At 39.8% G+C, this 23,500-nt stretch overlaps 1 protein-coding gene across 3 annotated transcripts; it reads right to left on the bottom strand.

Moving 5' to 3' along the window:
- Window positions 1–1,423: 1,423 nt before the first annotated feature.
- Window positions 1,424–23,163, bottom strand: rabggtb (Rab geranylgeranyltransferase subunit beta). Of its 3 annotated transcripts, none has more exons than XM_061978916.1 (9): window positions 23,052–23,163; window positions 22,657–22,764; window positions 14,826–15,023; window positions 14,645–14,750; window positions 11,288–11,340; window positions 11,109–11,219; window positions 8,617–8,742; window positions 4,389–4,538; window positions 1,424–1,946 (listed from the first exon to the last, which is right to left on the bottom strand). In XM_061978916.1, exons 1-9 carry the CDS (start codon window positions 23,052–23,054, stop codon window positions 1,806–1,808), a joined length of 996 nt encoding a protein of 331 aa, XP_061834900.1. In that variant the 5' UTR covers window positions 23,055–23,163; the 3' UTR covers window positions 1,424–1,805. The 3 variants fall into 3 exon arrangements, with proteins under 3 accessions (XP_061834900.1, XP_061834902.1, XP_061834901.1); XM_061978918.2 differs by lacking the exon at window positions 23,052–23,163 and adding an exon at window positions 22,924–23,047; XM_061978917.1 differs by lacking the exon at window positions 8,617–8,742.
- Window positions 23,164–23,500: the final 337 nt, after the last annotated feature.

The following is a 23,500-nucleotide window of genomic DNA, read 5'->3' on the forward strand; positions in this document are numbered from 1 at the left end:
TTATAAGCCGCATCTAACTGCGCTACAGGGAATGTCAAAAAAACAGTCAGATAAGTCAGTTAAACTTTAATAATATATTAAAAACCAGCGTTCTAACAACTCTGTTCACTCCCAAAATGTACGGTAATGTGCAAATGTGCAATCACAAACATAGTCAAATTCAAAATAGTGCAGAGCAATAGCAATAACTTAATGTTGCTCGAACGTTAATGTCACAACACACAAAATAAACATAACACTCACTTTCTGAAGTTATTCTTCATTCATAAATCCCTCGAATTCTTCTCCTACGGTGTCCGAATTAAAAAGTTGGGCGAATTACTGGATCCAAAATGGCCGGCTCCGTCTCGTCGAAGTCATCAGTCAGTGTCGCTGTTGTTTTTCCAGCAGTTCCGTGAATCCTGCCTTCCGGAAAGCTTGGACCACAGTTGAGACCGAAATATCCGCCCAGGCATTTACGATCCACTGGCAGATGTTGGCGTATGTCGTCCGGCGCTGTCCCCCTGTCTTAGTGAATGTGTGTTCGCCTTCGGTCATCCATTGTTCCCACGCCGTTCGCAGTCATGCTTTAAATGCCTTGTTGACACCAATATCGAGCGGTTGGAGTTCTTTGGTTAATCCACCCGGAATGACGGCGAGTGTTGTATTTGTGTGCTTCACTTGTTTTTTGACACCATCTGTGATGTGGGCGCGCATGGAGTCGTATATTAACATGGACGGAGCTGCGTGAAAAAAGCCACCCGGCCTCTTCGCGTAAACTTTCCTTAACCACTCGCTCATCTTTTCTTCATCCATCCATCCCTTCGAGTTAGCTTTTATGATGACGCCGGCTGGAAAGTTCTCTTTTGGCAAGGTCTTCCTTTTGAATATCACCATGGGTGGAAGTTTCTGGCCATTAGCATGGCAAGCTAGAACCACAGTGTGTCGCTTAGTAGGAGCCATTTTGTGGTCTTTACAGATGTAAACACACAAAGGAAATGAAACGTAATACCCGCGCACTTCTTCTTCTATGGGGGCGGGTGCTTACCTTGGCGTAGAAGAAGAAGCACTTCCTCTTCTACGGGGAAAAAAGATGGCGGCTGTTTACCGTAGTTGCGAGACCTAAACTTTATGAAAATGAATCTTAATATTAATCCATATATAAAGCGCACCGGGTTATAAGCCGCACTGTCAGCTTTTGAGTAAATTTGTGGTTTTTAGGTGCGGCTAATAGTGCGGAAAATACGGTAAGAGTTGGACAATATCGGAAATCGGATATCGGCAAAAAAGCCATTATCGGACATCTCTACTTTTAACACATTGAAAAGTTAACTCCTGTGTAATGTTTGCAAAAAGCCCCTTTAATTGTGACCTTATCATTGCGCTGCAACACTGTTGTTTTTTTTATAGTGTGGTTTAAAAACAGAAAGAAAAAAAACCCCAGAGAAGTAAATAAGACATTTATTTGTGAAATAAACAAATAAGTTACGGTCATATTCACAGAATTGTGCAACGGCGCAATGCGTTCTGGACAAAGACAAAGGTCACAGTTCATAATTAAAGGTTAGCATGCTAAGTTCACCTTTGATAGAGACAAAAATGAGCATATAAACAAAGCAGATGCATCGAGATGATAACGGGAGCAAGTCAACACTTCTAGGAATGTTTTTTCCAGGATGTTTAGTTAGTTCTTCCACCGTTGACTGAATGATGGATTGCATGATGGCGTATTTATTTATTAAAATGTTGCCAACATCCATCTGTGGCTGTTGTTGTATGTCTGTGTAAGACGTTAGCAATAGTTACCAAGGGGATGGGGAGGGGGGCTAGCTGAGGAGCTCCGGCTGCAGACACAACTTCTGCAGGACGACCTCCGGCATGCACAGCACAGGATTTACCGCTTTAATCTGCTCGTCTCCAAGTAGGGAGAGGCCGGCGATTCCGAAGAGAGTGTGGAAAGGATCCACCTGAAGGAAAAGAAGAAAAATACACAGGTTACTGATGAGATGTAGCATCTGGAAGCAATGTTCCCTCTAATTTTTCATGTGTGTGAGCAAAAGCACAAACACCCTGAGCAGTGGAATACAGACGTGCACACTGTGGTCATACCAGCAGCACATTTGTCTCAAACCTGACATAACAATTTAGATGTCTTATTATTATAATCAAGTGACTAGTCTATTTCAAGAGATTATTTTCTAATGTACCGGTATGTGATTTGGCCCACTTTGATATATATATTTTTTTAAAGGGGAACATTATCACAATTTCAGAAGGGGTAAAACCATTAAAAATCAGTTCCCAGTGGCTTATTTTATTTTTCAAAGTTTTTTTCAAAATTTTACCCATCACGCAATATCCCTAAAAAAAGCTTCAAAGTGCCTGATTTTAACCATCGTTATATACACCCGTCCATTTTCCTGTGACGTCACATAGTGATGCCGATACGAACAAACATGGCGCATAGAACAGCAAGCTATAGCGACATTAGCTCGGATTCAGACTCGGATTTCAGCGGCTTAAGCGATTCAACAGATTACGCATGTATTGAAACGGATGGTTGTAGTGTGGAGGCAGGTAGCGAAAACAAAATTGAAGAAGAAACTGAAGCTATTGAGCCATATCGGTTTGAACCGTATGCAAGCGAAACCGACGAAAACGACACGACAGCCAGCGAAACGGGAGAAAGCGAGGACGAATTCGGCGATCGCCTTCTAACCAACGATTGGTATGTGTTTGTTTGGCATTAAAGGAAACTAACAACTATGAACTAGGTTTACAGCATATGAAATACATTTGGCAACAACATGCACTTTGAGAGTGCAAACAGCCCAATTTTCATCAATTAATATATTCTGTAGACATACCCTCATGTCAGCAGGCCAGGGAAGCTCGGGTCGATATTCTTCTCTTGATCATCTTTGGTGGCATAAGGGACGGTGTGAGCCAAGACATCCAGGGGGTTTAGCTCGCTCGTCTGCGGGAACAAACTGCCGCCATTGCTTGCCGTGCTACCGAGGACCTTTGTCCCTGAATTGCTCACACACTCCGGCAGATTCAATGAGGGTCTGGCGGCAGATTTCTTTGACTTTATCGTTGGAAATGCATCTGCTTTGAGTGTCGCAGGATATCCACACATTCTTGCCATCTCTTTCGTAGCATAGCTTTCGTCGGTAAAGTGTGCGGAACAAACGTCCAATTTCTTGCCACTTTCGCATCTTTGGGCCACTGGTGCAACTTGAATCCGTCCCTGTTCGTGTTGTTACACCCTCCGACAACACACCGATGAGGCATGATGTCTCCAAGGTACGGAAAACAGTCGAAAAAACGGAAAATAACAGAGCTGATTTGACTAGGTGTTTGTAATGTGTTTGAGAAAATGGCGGATTGCTTCCCGATGTGACGTCACGTTATGACGTCATTGCTCCGAGAGCGAATAATAGAAAGGCGTTTAATTCGCCAAAATTCACCCATTTAGAGTTCGGAAATCGGTTAAAAAAAAAATATGGTCTTTTTTCTGCAACATCAAGGTATATATTGACGCTTACATAGGTCTGGTGATAATGTTCCCCTTTAATCAGCTATGCACTATAGTATTTTATGCCTGGGTGGGGGTCCTACTTTGGAAAGATTGTGTACCCCTTTCAGAGATCACATTTAGTTCTCCTTAAAACATTCACACGTTGCATGAGATGAAGTGTTTATTAACTTTTGGTCCGTAAAATAAATATTTTTATTAGCAATTATGTAGTCCTGTAACATCATTTCATGATAAATATCCAAAAAATAACATTCTTAACAAATGACAGTAGAATAAGCACACTGATTGAGGAGTCATAGTAAAACGACCTGAAATGTACACTTTACGTGTAGTGTTGGAGCTGTCCAACTTTTTGTGTGGCCATAAACGCACCAGTGGCTAATTGCCATAGTGTATGTGTTGGTGCAGGTGAGAGAGAGAGAGAGAGAGAGCGGCTGCTGTTGATATAACAGATGACAAAGAGTTGCTTTTGGCTTGGTTTGTACGGTAGACAACGACCAGTTTTGCTAGATAAAATTAGTTTACACATTGTTTTGGTGTGGTTATGGCCGACAAACAATTTTGCTAAATAAAGGGACCGATGGAATTCCTGTCCTCCTTTAAGTGTCTCCACAGACGTTACAATAATTTAAGTGTTGACAAACATTGTTTTATCTGTTGTGGCCGCCTTTCGTCACCTGTTACCCACAGTTGCATTGCAAAATCATACAAAACAAACGATTTGTTTATTTTGTTTACAGTGGGATTTGATTTTTTGCGCGGCATAGATTTGCTGTGCGCAGAGGACGCGTGAGCAGTGCGCAATTGCGCAGGTGCGCACCTTAGAGGGAACGTTGTCTGGAAGGTGGAAAGCAAGAGAAAAGCTCACCATGTCTCCCGGACGGTCGGCAAAACCTCCCGTCTCCTCGTCCTGGCAGGCCAAAATGAAGCTGCGCAACTTGTCCTTGTCGATCCAGTGAATCTTGCCGATGATTCTTAAGGAAGCGAGAACCCACCAGGAGTAGCACACGTCTGGAAGCTGAAGCAGAGAGACGTCAAAACAGAAAAAAATACTGTTGACCGTTCCATAATGGCGCTGAAAATAACATGGACTCGCAAAACCAATTCATTAGGTACACCTGCACAATGGACTCGGGTCCAATACAAGAACTGTATCATACTGCATCACTTAAAATGATATCAAATTTGCTCTTTATATGCAGTAAACATTAGATTTATCCAAGCCCATCAGCAAACTGGAACTGTCCAAACTTTTTCCAATGGACCGCACACCAAAAAAACAAAGCGTGCGGGGTCATTTTAATAGTTTTTTAATTATTGAAATTCAAAATGTGTACATTTAAAAACAATACAATATATATTTATATCTTTAGGGCTCCCCTCAAAAAGGGTCAGTCATTTTGTCAAAAAAAAAAAAAAAAAAAGTCATTTATTAAATATTTATTTTTTACTTAATGCTTGAATCACATCGGACTGTCTGCCCCGCAGGTTTGAGGACCAGTCATAGACAATTGAGAGTGAAAAGCAAGTTTTATTTTCACTCGTATACAAAACATTCTAACTTGGATTGTTTCCCTGGCTTGGAGACTCTCCCAAAGGACAGTGCAACGAAAACACAACAAACTCCCTTCTTGTCTCTCATGGACACACACTTGTTGTTGTTGACTTTGGACTAGTGACTGCACGACATCAAGGCCGCGGAACAGAGACACACTGCAGGCTTACACACAAACATGCATCCACAAAAATATACGCCACACACATACATACCCTACCACCCCAATCCAACGCCCTCGACGCAAATCCCATAGGGGTGATGAAAGGATGGTCAGCGCCTGAGAGCTGGGGCCTGCCACCATGACCCCGCACTCCCTCCCCTCTGTTGCTAGATATCTCGAGATGTACGTTGTAATATGTATATGTGCTTTGCTATGGAGGTTTTTTTCCCTACTCCAGACTGTGCCCCCTAAGGAGCCCAGTCTAGATTATATTTTTTTACTCATCCTTCCCCAGCGTTTTACCTTTTACCCCATCTTTTACGGCGCGCATTGTGGCGACCCATCAGCGTTCCTGTTCTGCAACCCTGTACACTGTTTGTTTGTCTAATCTTGAAGAGGTTTGTGCTGAAAACAAAGTTTTGTTGTACTTGTGCAATGACAATAAAGACCTATCCTATCCTGAATCTCGAGATCAACTTCAGGTCTATCTGTCAATATAAAGTGATTTTTTTTTAATATTTTATGCCCTTTTTGTCAAACCCCAGTTTTTTATGGCAAACTGAATATCTTCCCAAAAAAGATTTTCCAAATTGAATATTTGATGTGAAGTAATTTGAGCACTTTTAAAAAATGTTTTGTCTATTATTCCCAATCATTGTAAGAGACAATAACACACGTCTTTTTTATTTTATTTTTTAGGATTTTAAAGATGATAAAAACGCTTGGAAGATGCAGCTAATGGGAGTCACTGAATACAAAATGCTTGTGTGTGTTTTAATCATGACAGACTTGGTAACAAACAACACGACTATTTTTGGACAAATGAGGATTCACAACCTTATCTTTATGGAGGATAAACTGCTGCTTATAGAAGCCAGTACGAAGGAAGAGTGCAACGTTAGAGCAGACGGAAGCCCAGAGAGTGAGGTGAAAGTGAATCGAAGCTGCAAAACTCAGTGGCCTTGTGGTTAGAGTGTCCGCTCTGAGATCGGTAGGTCGTGAGTTCAAACCCCGGCCGAGTCATACCAAAGACTATAAAAATGGAACCCATTACCTCCCTGCTTGGCACTCAGCATCAAGGGTTGGAATTGGGGGTTTAAATCACTGAAATGATTCCCGGGCGCGGCCACCGCTGCTGCTCACTGCTCCCCTCACCTCTAAGGGGTGAACAAGGGGATGGGTCAAATGCAGAGGTTAATTTCACCACACCTTGTGTGTGTGACAACCATTGGTATTTTTTTTTAATGTGGAACTCGAAGCAAAGATATTTTCGACATTAATGGCGTGATTACCCATAATTAACCAGAAAAAAGGTGAGTCACACTTTATATTGATCATGATACATGCAGCACGTCATGCGTGTTATTGCAACTACAGTACATACGCTGTGTGGCTAGCTGTGCGGAAAAAAAACATGAAGTGTGGGCTAATACTTTACAGACACTGTAATGTGATTGTTCATGTTTTTCAGTCAGTACAGATTGGTGTCTCATCGCATTGTGTTGTGCATTACAAACTCAAATGTGATTCGGGTGCTGACGTAGCTTATCCCTTATCCCTTCCCATAGTTAGCTTCTGCGATTAATACCGTAGCACACCGATGTGTTAGTACACTAGAAAAAGAGTTCCTCAGTGTTCGCACTTACAATAACAATGTCGCTAAAGTTTGGTTATTATACAGATTACAGAACATAAATGAAATAATGGTGACGGTTTTTGAATGCATTTTTAAAATGATTTAGTAGTAGAATTGATTGCTGCCATTAGCTAAATTGCTAGCCACCAAGAATGAGCATATCTTATATGTTAGAAAGCGTAAAAAAAATGTTTGTCTTCTTGTCTCTCATAATGATACTGAACAATAGGCAAAATTCCCCAAAAAAGTGCAGTTCCCCTACGTCATTAATTCATAACAACATTGATTGATGGGGCTAACATGTCAGGAAATGGCACTGGAGAAATGGCTGTCATTACAACTTTAATAAATGCACAATTTAATGTTGACATTTTGGACACTTTTCTTATTCCATCAATCAAAAGGATGTTTGGGGATGATGAGATCATTTTTCAAGATGACAATACGTCTCGTAATGGTGCAAAAATTGTAAAAACTTTCCTTGATAAACGATACATAAGGTCAATGTCATGGCCTGCAAATAGTCCGGATCTCGATCCAATTAAAAATCTGTGATGGAAATGAAAGAAAATGGTCCATGACAAGACTCCAACCTGTACAGCTGATCTGACAACAACAATCAGAGAAAGTTGGAGCAAGATTGATGAAGGAAAGTGAAGTGAATTATATTTATATAGCGCTTTTCTCTAGTGACTAAAAGCGCTTTTACATAGCGAAACCCAATATCTAAGTTACATTTAAACTAATGTGTGTGGCACTGGGAGCAGGTGGGTAAATTATCTTGCCCAAGGACACGACGGTAGAGACTAGGATGGCGGAAGCGGGGATCGAACCTGCAACCCTCAAGTTGCTGGCACGGCCTCTCCACCAACCGAGCTATACCGCCCCGAAACAGTTTGTCACTAGTTAAGTCTATGCCGCAGACACTGCAAGCGGGTATAAAAGCCAGAGGTGGTGCAAAAAAGTACTAGTGCTATGTTAGTGTTTTTTGTTTTCATGATACATGTTTCACTCTGCTTGATCCAAAAATCAAACCGTTACTGACTACCACAATTTATTTTCTTGATTTAGTTTGCCGCTGAGATAGGCTCCAGCACCCCCCGCAACCCCAAATGGGATAAGCGGTAGAAAATGGATGGATGGATGGATTTAGTGTAGTGTTTCCTAAAGCCAGGAAGTTGCCATTTGAAATTACAATAGTTTTGTGTCATGTCTATTATCTGCTTTTTTTAAATACAAAATTAAACAACTGCTTGAACATTCTCCAAGTCTGGTGATTTCATCATTTTTTCCAGGAATTGTATGTGTTTTAGCCTGTTTATTAGCCTGTTTTCAGTACATGGGTTTATTTTATTTTTATCATGGTATTGTATAAATATAGAGAATCGTGGAAATTCACAGGTATCTGTAACGACGACTGAAATTGTGGTATTGTAACAACCCTACTTCAAACTGATTAGTCACACAAACAAAATACACACAATCCAAGCGGTTCAGATTTTTTTCAAAAACCATTCTATCCCGACACCACAGTAATAGTAAATTAAAGCAAAACTCCATCATTCTCATTTTCTTATTTTAGATACACCTCTCGTACTGGATCTCATTCAATTGTGTACCTAATTAAGTGGTTGTAAGTTCGTGCAGCCAGCCGACGACACAAAATCCATGCAAAGGATAAGAACAGCTGTAGTCCATAAATGAGGTGTGTGTAAAAGTTAGTGAAGTATTTATTATCTAACCTTCTCGGGGCGCCCATTGAGACCTCCAGAGGGCAGCTGCCTCTCACAGAGCCACCAACCCAACAGGTCTGCATTGAGCTGGTGCAGCTGCCCCGTCAGAGACAAGAAGCCCGTACAGCAGTATATCTGGCAGAAACAGCAAAGAACAGTTGGATTCTTAAAGGGGAAATTAAATGTTTTTCCCTATCATTCACAATCCTTATGTGGCACAAGAACACATACAGTATGTTTTTCTTTTTTATGTATTCTAACTCGTAAATAAAAGTTAGCAACAGTCGGCTAACAATGAAGCCAATGGGAGTCGCTCCATTGTGCCAAAACAGCTCTCTAAAAAACCTCCATCAATTTTTTATATACACACTGTAAGTATATATGAAATGTAGTAACAGGCACATTCATAATAACATGTAATATTTACATGTGTTGGTCATTTTAAGCATACAGCAGCGCATTCATTTCACAAACACATCACAACGTTTTCTTTTCTACATCTACTCCTACTCACGGCAGACTTCATGAGAGCCAACAAAAACTATTTACGGACAAATAACGATTCAGAATCTTATATTTTTGAGCCTGAATATAAGGAGGATGATCTACAAGTTTTGAAGCTGTGTGCTAAACAGATCGAGCTTTGGTGACACACTAAGCATCATGTAGCAGTATTGCTGAGTTGGGGCGGTATAGCTCAGTTGGTAGAATGGCCGTGCCAGCAACTTGAGGGTTCCAGGTTCGATCCCCGCTTCCGCCGTCCTAGTCACTGCCGTTGTGTCCTTGGGCAAGACACTTCACCCACCTGCTCCCAGTGCCACCCACACTGGTTTAAATGTAACTTAGATATTGGGTTTCACTATGTAAAAGCGCTTTGAGTCACTAGAGAAAAGCGCTATATAAATATAATTCACTTCACCGAGTACTAAACAAGAAATACAAACCACAAACATAATAAACACTCGACAATGTCTGTTCTCAGTATGATGCAGACTGATGGGATGTTCATATCTTACCGTTTAAATGAAGACTCAATCATAATACTCACGAAGGGTTACATTTTAAAAAAGGTGGCCGCAAACAATTTTCGTGTCTTTCTCGCCATCTCCGGGTCTAAGTTGAGTGTCAAATTTACCAACTTCTCGGTTTATGGCCACAACCTTTTACTATCCCAGTAAAATGGATGATTTATAATAGGGATGTCCGATAATAGTATCTTATTGGCCGATAAATGCTTTAAAATGTAATATCGGAAATTATCGGTATCTGTTTCAAAATTATCGGTATCGGTTTCAAAAAGTAAAATGTATGACTTTTTAAAACACCGCTGTGTACACGGACGTAGGGAGAAGTACAGAGCGCCAATAAACCTTAAAAGGCACTGCCTTTGCGTGCCGGCCCATTCACATAATATCTACGGCTTTTCACACACACAAGTGAATGCAAGCATACTTGGTCAACAGCCATACAGGTCACACTGGGGGGCCGTATAAACAACTTTAACACTGTTACAAATATGCGCCACACTGTGAACCCACACCAAACAAGAATGACAAACACATTTCGGGAGAACATCCGCACCGTAACACAACATAAACACAACAGAACAAATGCCCAGAACCCCCTTGCAGCACTAACTCTTCCGGGACGCTACAATATACACCCCGCTAGACACCCCCCCCCCCCTCATGCCGCCCCCCCAACCCCGCCCACCTCAAACTCCTCATGCTCTCTCACGGAGAGCATGTCCCAAATTCCAAGCTGCTGTTTTGAGGTGTGTTAAAAAAAATAATGCACTTTGTGACTTCAATAATATTTATGGCAGTGCCATGTTGGCATTTTTTTCCATAACTTGAGTTGATTTATTTTGGAAAACCTTGTTACATTGTTTAATGCATCCAGCGGGGCATCACAACAAAATTAGGCATAATAATGTGTTAATTCCACGACTGTATATATCGGTATCGGTTGATATCGGAATCGGTAATTAAGAGTTGGACAATATCTGATATCGGCAAAAAAGCCATTATCGGACATCTCTAATTTATAATCTAGAATTAACTTTCACAATAGGGACAAGCGGTAGAAAATGGATGGATGGATGGAATCTCTGAGGCGATGCAAGAGCTCACCGGCTCAGTATGTCAATATAGCAGCACAAGCTCGTTAGCTCTCTGTGATCACATCACACCTAAAAATAGTTTGCATGTGTTAGCGATTATAACAACAATATCGCTAATAATTGGTTAATATTCAGGTCACGAGATGTAAATGGAGTACTGTTGGTGTTTTTTTGGATGTTTTAGAGGGTTTTATGGGTGGAATAGTGTACTACCATTAGCTGCATTGTTAGCCACCTCGTACGTGATGTATCTTACCAATTAAAAGCATAAAAAAAGAAAAGCATATGTGTTCGTGTCTAGCATAGGGATTGTAAATGATAAGAACAATTCCCAAAAAAGTGCAGTTCCCCTTTACATAGAAGAGCGAGGGAGGCTCACCTGGCCTGCGTGAGACTCCGAACCTGGCCTGCAGCCGAAACCTCCATCAAAGTTCATACAAGACAGTACAAACTCCACGGCCTTGTCAATGTTGATCGCGTCCATCTTGCACTTTTGGGAGAAAAAAAGTGAGTGGACCTGAGGCATTATATGCATGAACATTGAAGGGAAATACAAACCAGTAATGCGAGCGTGGCCACTGCACAGAAGGAAAACCGTGTGTCTATTTCCCCTGTGGAGGCAAGAAAAAGGACGAGTGATGAACAAATCGTTCAAAACCCACCAGTTTTTTACTGAATCAGCACTCACGGGTTGTCGTCACCAATAACTTGGTCAGTGACTCGCCCCTGCTATGCTAGCCAATTAAGAGAATAAACCATTGAATATGTAATTAATCATGCCCCTGTTAGTCTGAGTTTTTATAAATGTATTAGCCCCATACGAATAGCAACCAATATGTTTCTTGCCGGGCAGCACGGTGGAAGAGGGGTTAGTGCATCTGCCTCACAATACGAAGGTCCTGAGTAGTCATGGGTTCAATCCCGGGCTCGGGATCTTTCTGTGTGAAGTTTGCATGTTCTCCCCGTGACTGCGTGGGTTCCCTTCGGGTACTCCGGCTTCCTCCCACTTCCAAAGACATGCACCTGGGGATATGTTGATTGGCAACACTAAATTGGCCCTACTGTGTGAATGTGAGTGTGAATGTTGTCTGTCTATCTGTGTTGGCCCTGCGATGAGGTGGAGACTTGTCCAGGGTGTACCCCGCCTTCCGCCCGATTGTAGCGGAGATAGGCTCCAGCGCTCCCCGCAACCCCAAAGGGAATAAGCGGTAGAAAATGGATGGATGGATGGATGTTTCTTGCCTCAAATCAACCCTCCTTTCTAGAGATGTCCGATAATATCAGACTGCCGATATTATCGGCCGATAAATGCTTTAAAATGTAATATCGGAAATTATCGGTATCGGTTTCAAAAAGTAAAATGTATGACTTTTTAAAACGGCGCCGTACGGAGTGGTACACGGACGTAGGGAGAAGTACAGAGCGCCAATAAACCTTAAAGGCACTGCCGGCCGGCCCAGTCACATAATATCTACGGCTTTTTACACACACAAGTGAATGCAAGCATACTTGGTCAACAGCCATACAGGTCACACTGAGGGTGGCCGTATAAACAACTTTAACACTGTTACAAATATGCGCCACACTGTGAATTCACACCAAACAAGAATGACAAACACATTTCGGGAGAACATCCGCACCGTAACACAACATAAACACAACAGAACAAATACCCAGAACTCCTTTCAGCACTAACTCTTCCGGGACACTACAATATACAGCCCCCGCTACCCGCTACCCCCACCCCCCAACCCCGCCCACCTCAACTTCCTCATGCTCTCTCAAGGAGAGCATGTCCCAAATTCCAAGCTGCTGTTTTGAGGCATGTTAAAAAAAATAATGCACTTTGTGACTTCAATAATAAATATGGCAGTGCCATGTTGGCATTTTTTTCCATAACTTGAGTTGATTTATTTTGGAAAACCTTGTTACATTGTTAATGCATCCAGCGGGGCATCACAATAAAATTACGGTAGGCATAATAATGTGTTAATTCTACGATTGTATATATCGGTATCGGTTGATATCGGAATCGGTAATTAAGAGAAGGACAATATCGGAATATTGGCAAAAAAGCCATTATCGGACATCTCTACTCCTTTCCACTTCCTGCCCGAGCTTAATCACTCGCTGTGTCATAGTTCAGCGAGTGCTGCTGCAGGTGCTGTATCAGAAACCGAGTTAACAAACTACAAAGTGAATGGCGGGTCCCACTGAATCATCGTTCATTGACGATCGATCATGATTGATGATTTACTGACACTCACTCACTGGTTATTGGGGGCGGGACCATCAACATCGGCGAGTCAGGATGGAATCATTGAAATCTAAATTTGCGCCTCTGTGAGCCTGTTTAGTTATAGTTTGTTTTTTTAATATTGCACTGGTAAATCTTGTTGTAATGTTACAATATTGTTCGGTTTGTTGCATTTTTTTTTATCTAAAGAATCTGCTTTTATATGTTGTATGTGTCCACAATATGTGTATAATGTATTAAACACATCACTAATAAGCGAGTGGATTATAGAAGTCTTTATTGCAGTGTCCTGTAACACAATGCACATTTAATGGTGGTGAACCCACTTTTGTTACCTGTAATTCACAGGACTATCTCTCAAAAAGCTTTAACAGTTGTGAGCATTTCTTTTGGTATATACCACCTTTTAACCAGTAACAGGCGCTGTTGCACCACTTACGCCATCACATAATAGGCAAAACTTTTATTATCCCACAATGGCAATATAGTGATCTCATTCAAATTGCATTAATATTAATAGTAGTTAGTTGCATTAGGAGCCCACAGGTTGGTAAAAACTACAACGCCGTTAACTATTGAGACGAGAGATGTCCGATAATGGCTTTTTTGCCGATATCCGATATTCCGATATTGTCCAACTCTTAATTACCGATACCAACCGATATATACAGTCGTGGAATTAACACATTATTATGCCTAATTTTGTTGTGATGCCCTGCTGGATGCATTAAACAATGTAACAAGGTTTTCCAAAATAAATCAACTCAAGTTATGGAAAAAAATGCCAACATGGCACTGCCATATTTATTATTGAAGTCACAAAGTGCATTATTTTTTTTAACATGCCTCAAAACAGCAGCTTGGAATTTGGGACATGCTCTCCTTGAGAGAGCATGAGGAGGTTGAGGTGGGCGGGGTTCAGGTGGGGGGGTTGCTGGGGTGTATATTGTAGTGTCCCGGAAGTGTTAGTGCTGCAAGGGGTTCTGGGTATTTGTGCTGTTGTGTTTATGTTGTGTTACGGTGCGGATGTTCTCCCGAAATGTGTTTGTCATTCTTGTTTGGTGTGGGTTCACAGTGTGGCGCATATTTGTAACAGTGTTAAAGTTGTTTATACGGCCACCCTCAGTGTGACCTGTATGGCTGTCGACCAAGTATGCGTTGCATTCACTTGTGTGTGTGAGAAGCCGTAGATATTATGTGACTGGGCCGGCACGCAAAGGCAGTGTCTTTAAGGTTTATTGGCGCTCTGTACTTCTCCCTATGTCCGTGTACACAGCGGCGTTTTAAAAAGTCATACATTTTACTTATTGAAATCGATACCGATAATCTTGAAACCGATACCGATAATTTACGATATTACATTTTAAAGCATTTATCGTCCGATAATATCGACAGCCCGATATTATCGGACATCTCTTCTAAAAAGTAAAGTTTAAGTGAAGTTAAAGTACCAATGATTGTCACACACACACACACACAAGGTGTGATGAAATTTGTCCTCTGCATTCGACACATCCCCTTGTTCACCCCCTGGGAGGTGAGGAGAGCAGTGAGCAGCAGCAGAATCATTTTTGGTGACCTAAAGCACCATTTACACCCACGACAGCAAAAAAAGTCACGTCTGCACCACAATTCTTTCTCACGTTAATTCTTCGTACCCCATTTATCCCCCGCGAACGAGCCGTCGTCTTGCTGCAGCCCTTTGACGTACTCCACCACTTTGTCCACGTCCAGCGCGTCCACGCTGTCGTACAAGCACAGAATCTGCTCCGGAGATTTATACAAAGAAGAAAAAGTCGGTGAAACCTCTCTGCGTGGATCTGTGTGTCCAAGCCTCACCTGCACGGCGCTGAGCGTGTAGAGCAGGTGGGGGTCATGGCCCACGCTGGCGCTGACGCCGCCACACTCGTGCTGACAGGATTTGATGAAGTCCACAATCTCCTGACGGTTCATGCGGGGCAGCTGACTCATCAGGTCCATCACCGTCAGACCCCAGTAGATTCCGCTCATGCGCAAATACTCGGACAGTGTGTACTCCTGGACACACATTTACAGTATCTTGTTTATTATGCAGTTTTTGCATAGCGCACACATCCACATACTGCGCTGATAAAGTTAAGTTAAAGTACCAATGATTGTCCCACACACACTAGGTGTGGCGAAATTATCCTCTGCATTTGACCCATCACCCTTGATCACCCCCTGGGAGGTGTGGGGAGCAGTGAGCAGCAGCGGTGGCTGCGCCCGGGAATCATTTTTGGTGATTCAACTAGGGCTGGGCGATATATCGCGGGTTTGTCTCTGTGCGATATAGAAAATGACTATACCGTGATATTCGAGTATAAGTTCTCACGCAGTTGCTTTTAGCTGCTGGCATTACACTACAGGCTCTTCTCACTCTGTCTTATCTCTCCTTCTCACAGACAACAAGTGCACCTTCTTACACACATCACATACTGTCACATCATACGTCACATACGTATACGCCCTCGTTAAGCAGAGAGGTAGCAGCATGGCTAAAGTTAGCTGTGATGCGAGTGGTAATACGAGAGAAAGAAGGTGCGAATCTGGTAACAAATGAAGGAATAATTAATTCCCAAGAAAAACAGCAGGTGGCTTGGCTTCAAGTGGGAATATGTCGAACAGACAACCGTAATTTGTCAAGTGTGGGGCGAAAGCGTTTCTACAAAAAGTAGCATTACTGCTAATATGTAGCTTCATTTGAAAAGTCACCTGCTAGAGAATGAAGAGTGCTTACTCCGCATTAGGGCTGCAACAACTAATCGATTAAATCGATTAAAATCGATTATAAAAATAGTTGGCGATTAATTTAGTCATCGATTCGTTGGATCTATGCTATACGCATGCGCAGAGGCAATTATTTTTATTTTGTTTATAAACCTTTATTTATAAACTGCAACATGTACAAACAGCTGAGAAACAATCATCAAAATAAGTATGGTGCCAGTATACTGGTTTTTTTTTTCAATAAAATACTGGAAAGGATAGAAATGTAGTTTGTCTATTTTATCCGATTATTAATCGATTAATCAAAGTAATAATCGACAGATTAATCGATTATCAAATTAATCGTTAGTTGCAGCCCTACTCCGTTCGGTGCCACACGCCCACACCATCAAAATACCGAGGCAACTAGTTCCAGATCAACACCGTATGATAAAAAGAGTCAACAAAAGGAGATAATGTCCGCAGGAACCTACCACATAGCGAAGGACGAACACTATTTGATTTCCTATTATGCAGCTCATTTTTATTTGACACTTATTGAAATATCTTGTGTGACATCAAGTTTTAAACTAATCGCTTGTTTTAAAAATGTCTCTGACATTCTTGCACTTTGTTTTGGAAATGACATGAATGTTTGTGCCACTGCTTAATAACTGTTTAATAAATACAGTTTTGGTAAATTGACTTAGTTGTGATTTCCTTCTCTGCCTGAAAGTTTAAAATAAGCATATATTAATGCAGTATGAAGAAGAATGTTTTAATGTAGACCAGTGGTTCTTAACCTTGTTGGAGGTACTGAACCCCACCAGTTTCATATGCGCATTCACCAAACCCTTCTTTAGTGAAAAATAAAATGTTTTTTTTCCAAATTCAAGACGAAGTTATATGTTTTTGGTAACACTTTAGTATGGGGAACATATTCTAAGTAACACAGAGTTAATTTAGAGTTTTTTGGACACTAAGGGAACATATTCTAAGTAACAAAGACTTAATTTAGAGATTTTTGGACACTAGGGGAACATATTCTAAGTAACAAAGACTTACAAAGACATGCACCTGGGGATAAGTTGATTGGAAACACTAAAAATTGGCCCTAGTGTGTGAATGTGAGTGTGAATGTTGTCTGTCTATCTGTGTTGGCCCTGCGATGAGGTGGCGACTTGTCCAGGGTGTACCCCGCCTTCCGCTCGATTGTAGCTGAGATAGGCTCCAGCGCCCCCCGCGACCCCAAAGGGAATAAGCGGTAGAAAATGGATGGATGGATGGACTTAATTTAGAGTTTTTTGGACACTAGGGGAACATATTCTAAGTTGAGTTGAGTTGAGTTTGAGTTTATTTCGAACATGCAAGTATACAACATGATACATCACAATCTCCAGTTTCTCTTTTCAACATGTTCGAAAAGGAGTAGGAAGAAGCAAAGCTTATTTAATCCTACCCCTTTTCTTTTACATGACAGTTGCTAAAACTTTTGTTCACTTCCTGTTCTCAATTTATTCACAATATACTCCATAAGTAATCACAATAAAATAAGTAAATAAATAATAATTGGTGAAGTAAGTTACATTTCATATGTTGAGATAAGTAAGATTATTTTGTGAGTGAAAGAATGAAAGAATGGATGAGTTAAATAAATTCAGAATGTTTATCATGGTTCTTCTTCTTTGTACTTTGTAAACACTTTAAGTTTGAAGAGTTTCTTGAAGTGGATCATATTAGTACATTGTTTGATTGCTTTGCTTAATCCATTCCATAATTTAATTCCACATACTGATATACTGAAGGTCTTAAGTGTTGTACGTGCATACAAATGTTTTAAATTACATTTCTCTCTAAGATTATATTTCTCCTCTTTTTTTGAGAAGAATTGTTGTATATTCTTGGGTAGCAGGTTATAGTTTGCTTTGTGTATAATTTTAGCTGTTTGCAAATTCACTATGTCGTAGAATTTCAGAATCTTTGATTCAATAAATAAAGGATTTGTGTGTTCTCTATATCCAACATTATGTATTATTCTAACTGATCTTTTTTGTAACACCGTTAATGAATGAAGTGTACTTTTGTAATTATTTCCCCATATTTCTGCACAATAACTCAGATATGGTAACACTAGTGAGCAGTAGAGAATATGAAGTGATTTTTTGTCTAGAACATGTTTTGCTTTATTCATTATTGACGTGTTTCTTGCTACTTTATGTTGTATATTTTTTACGTGAGATTTCCAGTTCAATTTATCATCAATCATTATACCTAGAAATTTGGTTTCATTTACTCTTTCAATTTCTATTCCGTCTATTTGTATTTGTGTTTGACTTTCTCTTCTACTGTTACCAAATAGCATTATTTTAGTTTTACTGAGATTCAACGATAGTCTGTTTTTGTCAAACCATCTTTTTAATTTGTTAATTTCTTCTGTTATTATTTGTAGTATCTTCTGTGTATTCTCTCCTGAACAAAACGCTGTTGTATCATCCGCAAATAATACTAACTTTAAATCTTTTGTAACTTTACAAATGTCATTTATATATAGATTGAATAATTTAGGTCCTAGTATTGATCCCTGAGGTACACCACAGGATATATTTAGCGTTGTAGAGGTGTGTTCGCCTACCTTCACGTATTGTTTCCTGTTCATTAGATAACTTCTTATCCAGTTTAAGACTAACCCTCTGATGCCATATCGTTCTAGTTTTTTGATTAAAATATTGTGATTAATTGTGTCAAATGCTTTAGTTAGATCCATAAAAACTGCTGCCGCACATTTTTTATTATCTATAGCATTGGTAATTTCTTCTGTAATTTCAATTAAAGCCATCGAAGTTGAAACATTAGCTCTGTATCCATATTGATTTTCTTCGAGTATTCTATTTTTATTTATGAAACTCTCTAATCTGTTATTGAACAGTTTTTCAATGATTTTAGAAAATTGTGGAAGTAAGGAAACAGGTCTATAGTTTGTAAATTGATGTTTGTCGCCAGTCTTGTAAATTGGTGCAACTTTAGCTATTTTCATTTTGTTTGGAAATGTACCTGTTTGAAATGATAGGTTACTAATATACATTAATGGTCCTGAGATCTCTTCAATAACCTTTTTTATCGTTTCCATATCAATTTCATTACAATCAGTTGAAGTCTTGGATTTACATTTTTTCACGATTGTAACTATTTCCTCCTGTGTCACATTACTGAGGAACATGGAGTTGGGATTTCGCTCTATGGTATCATTATAGTCCTCAATTGAAACTGGGTCTGGAATCCTTTCTTCCAATTTTGGTCCAATATTTACAAAATAATTATTGAAGCTTTCAACTACTTCCTTTATGTTGTCATTTTTTTTATTTCCGTCTAAGAAGTATTGAGGGTAGTCCCTCTTAGTGCCATTTTTAATAATGCTATTGAGGATGCCCCATGTTGCTCTCATATTAGTTTTGTTCTTGTCCAATAATTCACTGTAATATTCTTTTCTACATAATCGTAGTATGTATGTTAACTTGTTTTTATACTTTTTGTACTTAATTTCTGCCTCTGTAGTTCTTTGTGCTATAAATTTCCTATATAGTGTATTCTTCTTCTTACAAGCATTTTTTAATCCTTTTGTCATCCATGGTTGATTATTCTTTCTCTGCTTATTACTGAGTTGTATCCATGGACAATGTTTGTTATAAAGTATTATGAACTTGTTTAAGAAATGTTCATATGCTTCATCAACCTCATTTTCATTGTACACATTGTCCCAATCTTGCTTTTGTAGCTCAATTTTGAAAGCAATCATCCTCTTCTCTGTGCACAGTCTTCGAAATGTCCTTTTGTCTTCCATATTCTTCTTGTAGTTTCCATCATATATTGTAAAAACTGGCAGATGATCACTAACATCGGTTATAAGTAGACCACTTGTAGTGTTATTATCAAAATCATTGGTAAAAATATTATCAATAAGCGTGGCACAGTGTCCTGTAATTCTGCTTGGCTTTGTGATTTTAGGATATAAACTGATGCTGTACATTGTATCAATGAAGTCATCAATAGACTTTTGCTTGTTAGGGTTCAATAAGTCAATATTAAAGTCACCACATAGGAAAATTATTCTTTGCCCATTGTCCATGTAAGTAGCCTTGATCCATTCTTCAAATGTTTCTATACTTGACTTAGGTGATCTATATATACAACTGATGAATATGTTTTTGCTTTTTTCCTGACATATTTCAATTGTTATACATTCTAAAATATTATCTATAGCAAATGACATGTTTTTTACCACTTTGTAGTTCAGGTTCTTCATCACGTACACAGCTACTCCTCCTCCATTTTTGTTGTTTCTGTTGATGTAGTTTAGTTCATATCCATCCAGATCAAAATCTATTCCTTTTTTATCATCAATCCATGTTTCCGTGACAGCAATGACTTTGAAGGGTTCGTTGATGTGTTCCAAAAAGTTCTTAATATTGTTGTAGTTTGCATACAAGCTTCTGCTATTAAAATGAATAATTGACAATTTGTTATCACATTTAATGTTGCTGTTATATTGATCATCTGTATAATAAAAACAATTATTACTGAAGTGGGAGAAAAAATTTGTATCTGGATCTATATCATTTTCCAAATCCTGGTTTTTATGATCTTTGTTGCAGAAATTTTTTAGTTCCATGTTTTCTTGTTCAACAATCTTTGATGTTGTTTCAATAATCTCTATAAGTGTAGGTGGATGCAATCCTGAATCTAGGTCCTCTTGTTTAGTCGTTCCTTGGAACATAGTAGTGTTGATGCTGAATTTAGGTGCTTGTTTTCTGTCAGAGTTCATTATCATCGTTGTTGTGGAAGCTGTGTAAACTTTAAAAATTGTCCAGGTCCTTGATGTCTTGGACAGCAAGTACTCTTGCTTCTGGACCTCCATTCAGCTTGATGTAGATTTTACAGTTGGCGCTCCACGTTCCCTGGATTTTTCCCTGCTTTCTCAAGTCGCGTGCTTTCTTGGCAATTCCAGCATTACGTTTTGTGAGATGCTCATTCATGTACACATTTGTTCCCTTCAGCTTCTTTCCCTGTCTCAGCAATGCCATTTTAGATTTTCTGTTTACAAGTTTCACGAGCACGACTGGAGTGGCGTTGTTGTTTCTTCCGTTCAGTGGGATGCATGTTTCGATGGTATTAATGTCAATTTCAATTTCTTTTGATTGCAGAAAGTTGACCACTTGCTGTTCTGCTGAGACCATATCCATTTCATCTGGTTCACCTTCATTATTCACAGCTTTCGCATAGGATCTTGGTTTAATTCGGTGCCCTGTCACGATGATATCATTCATCCGTTTATCCTGATCCATTCCATCTATGATATTCTTCAGCATGTTGTTGTCTTCTTGAAGGATCTTTATTTGTTTGCCCATTTCAGTGGCTTCATTTTTTCTGATGGTTTTGTCAGATTGCAGACTTTCTATACATTGCTGCAGACTTTTCACATCTTGTCTGTGTTCTTCTTTCATTTCTTTCATTTCTTCTTTCCATCCCTCCATCATGTACTTCCATTCTTCTTTCATTTCTTCTTTAAAATCATGGAGTATTTTTTGTATCCATTCTTGCATCCCATCATGTCCTGTGTCCAGCCTCAAATCTTGTTCAGTCTTTCCTCTACCTTTTTTCATCGCGGCAGTCGATGACGTCAGTGCCTCTTATGTCTTAGCGGCAGTTACTTCTTTAGCAACTTGCGGTACTTTTCACTTGTTTTTTCAACAATTTCGTACCTTGCGCCGTTCAGAGATCAATTTTGGGTGTCAGCCTGTCAACTTATATCACTCTGCGACGTCGGAATCACTTTAAAACAGCTGTAAACTCGCCGTAGCTTTCGGTTGCCAGGCAACCGCTTTGAACTGCGGCAAGGCGCCGTTGGCTTGAGGCTAACGGCTCTTCCAACTCGCCTTATTTCAGCGTTTCTGTGCCTCTCAACTGACCAATATCAGATCGAAGATGCCAGGTGACTCTCCTGTGGCTGTGATCACAAATCAGTGGTCAAAATCTTCAGATTTAACAAAAACTCCGGTAGCAGAATCGGAGCCTTTTTCTTTTGCGTCCTTTCTCATTGACAGGAAGTGACGTGTCACTTAATTTAAAGTTTTTGGAACACTAGGGGAACATATTTTAAGTAACAAAGACTTAATTTAGAGTTTTTTGGACACGAGGGGAACATATTCTAAGTAACAAAGACTTAATTTAGAGTTTTTTGGACACTAAGGGAACATATTCTAAGTAACAAAGACTTAATTTAGAGTTATTTGGTTAGGGCCAGGGTTAGAGGGTTTGGGTTATAATAAGGCCATGCAGAACAAGGCATTAATAAGTACTTAATGACTAGTTAAGAGCCAATATGTTACTAATTTGCATGTTAATAAGCAACTTATTAATGGTGAATATGTTCCCCATACTAAAGTGTTACCATGTTTTTTTTACTGGTGCACAAAATGAACCGTGCATGAACATCACCTTGTTCAAAGAACAAAACCAACACAGTGCATAAACTCACAACAAATTACACACCTGCAAATCAGTCTGACTTCTGCTGTTGCCGTATCCGTAATACGCCGATAGGGAGAAGTTTTTATTTACACGATGAGTCGGGCGTGTCTTGACCTCCGCCCCCTGAGCCTGACTCACCGAATCCCTAGGGTTCGATTGAACCCAGGTTAAGAACCACTGATGTAGACACATAGAATCATCATACTGCTGTGATTGTATGCATCAAGTGTTCATTCAAGGCTAAGGCAAAATATCGAGATATATATCGTGTATCGCGATATGGCCTAAAAATATGAGATTTAAAAAAAAAAAAGGCCATATCGCCCAGCCCTAGATTCAACCTCTAATTCCAACCCTTGATAAAGAAGTATAACAGCACTCGTTAACAACCGGTGCGTCCTATTTAACGTTTACTCACATAGTCGTCCTTTTTGCAGCCATAGGCAGCTATGTAGTCAGCATGTTTGTCCAGCAGGAGCGTCTTAGGGGCGTCAGGGCTGATGAAGACGTCTTTCACTTGAGTACCCTGACGTTCAACACACAGCCAACGTTAAGAAACACGTTTAAACAAATTACTGCACCGTGTTAACCTCATTTCGTAAACGTTTACTGCTCATTTGTCAACGAGAATAACAGCTGATGCTAGCATGCTAAAAATATAGCTAGCCGATAGCTACATGCTAACCGTTTTAGGCGCCGCGGTATTCTTTCATGAAGGACTAAATGTTGTAAAGATGGACATGTACACTTTGATTTAGCTCTGCGTTGCCACAATAATTGCAAACAACAACTTTATCGACATTAAATGTTTACCATTTTGAAAACTGTCGCGTGATCATACTTTCGTGGCCCGCTTCTTCTTTGATTGTAAATAGCGCCGAGCGCCTGTAAACAAGGAGCATTACTGCCACCTGTTGTTCGGAGGATGAAGTGCAACCTTCAGTGTATGCGACGCTAAACCATTACAAGAATAAAATGTTTTTACAAACCCCGTTTCCATTTGAGTTGGGAAATTGTGTTAGATGTAAATGTAAATATAAACGGAATACAATGATTTGCAAATCCTTTTCAACCCATATTCAGTTGAATATGCTACAAAGACAAGATGTTTGATGTTCAAACTCATAAACTTTTTTTTTTTTGCAAATAATAATTAACTCAGAATTTCATGGCTGCAACACGTGACAAAGTAGTTGGGAAAGGGCATGTTCACCTTTTCTTTTAACAACACTCAATAAACGATTGGGAACTGAGGAAACTAA

This window comes from Nerophis lumbriciformis, linkage group LG19, assembly GCF_033978685.3.
Source record: "Nerophis lumbriciformis linkage group LG19, RoL_Nlum_v2.1, whole genome shotgun sequence".
In the NCBI taxonomy this organism is placed as follows: domain Eukaryota; kingdom Metazoa; phylum Chordata; class Actinopteri; order Syngnathiformes; family Syngnathidae; genus Nerophis; species Nerophis lumbriciformis.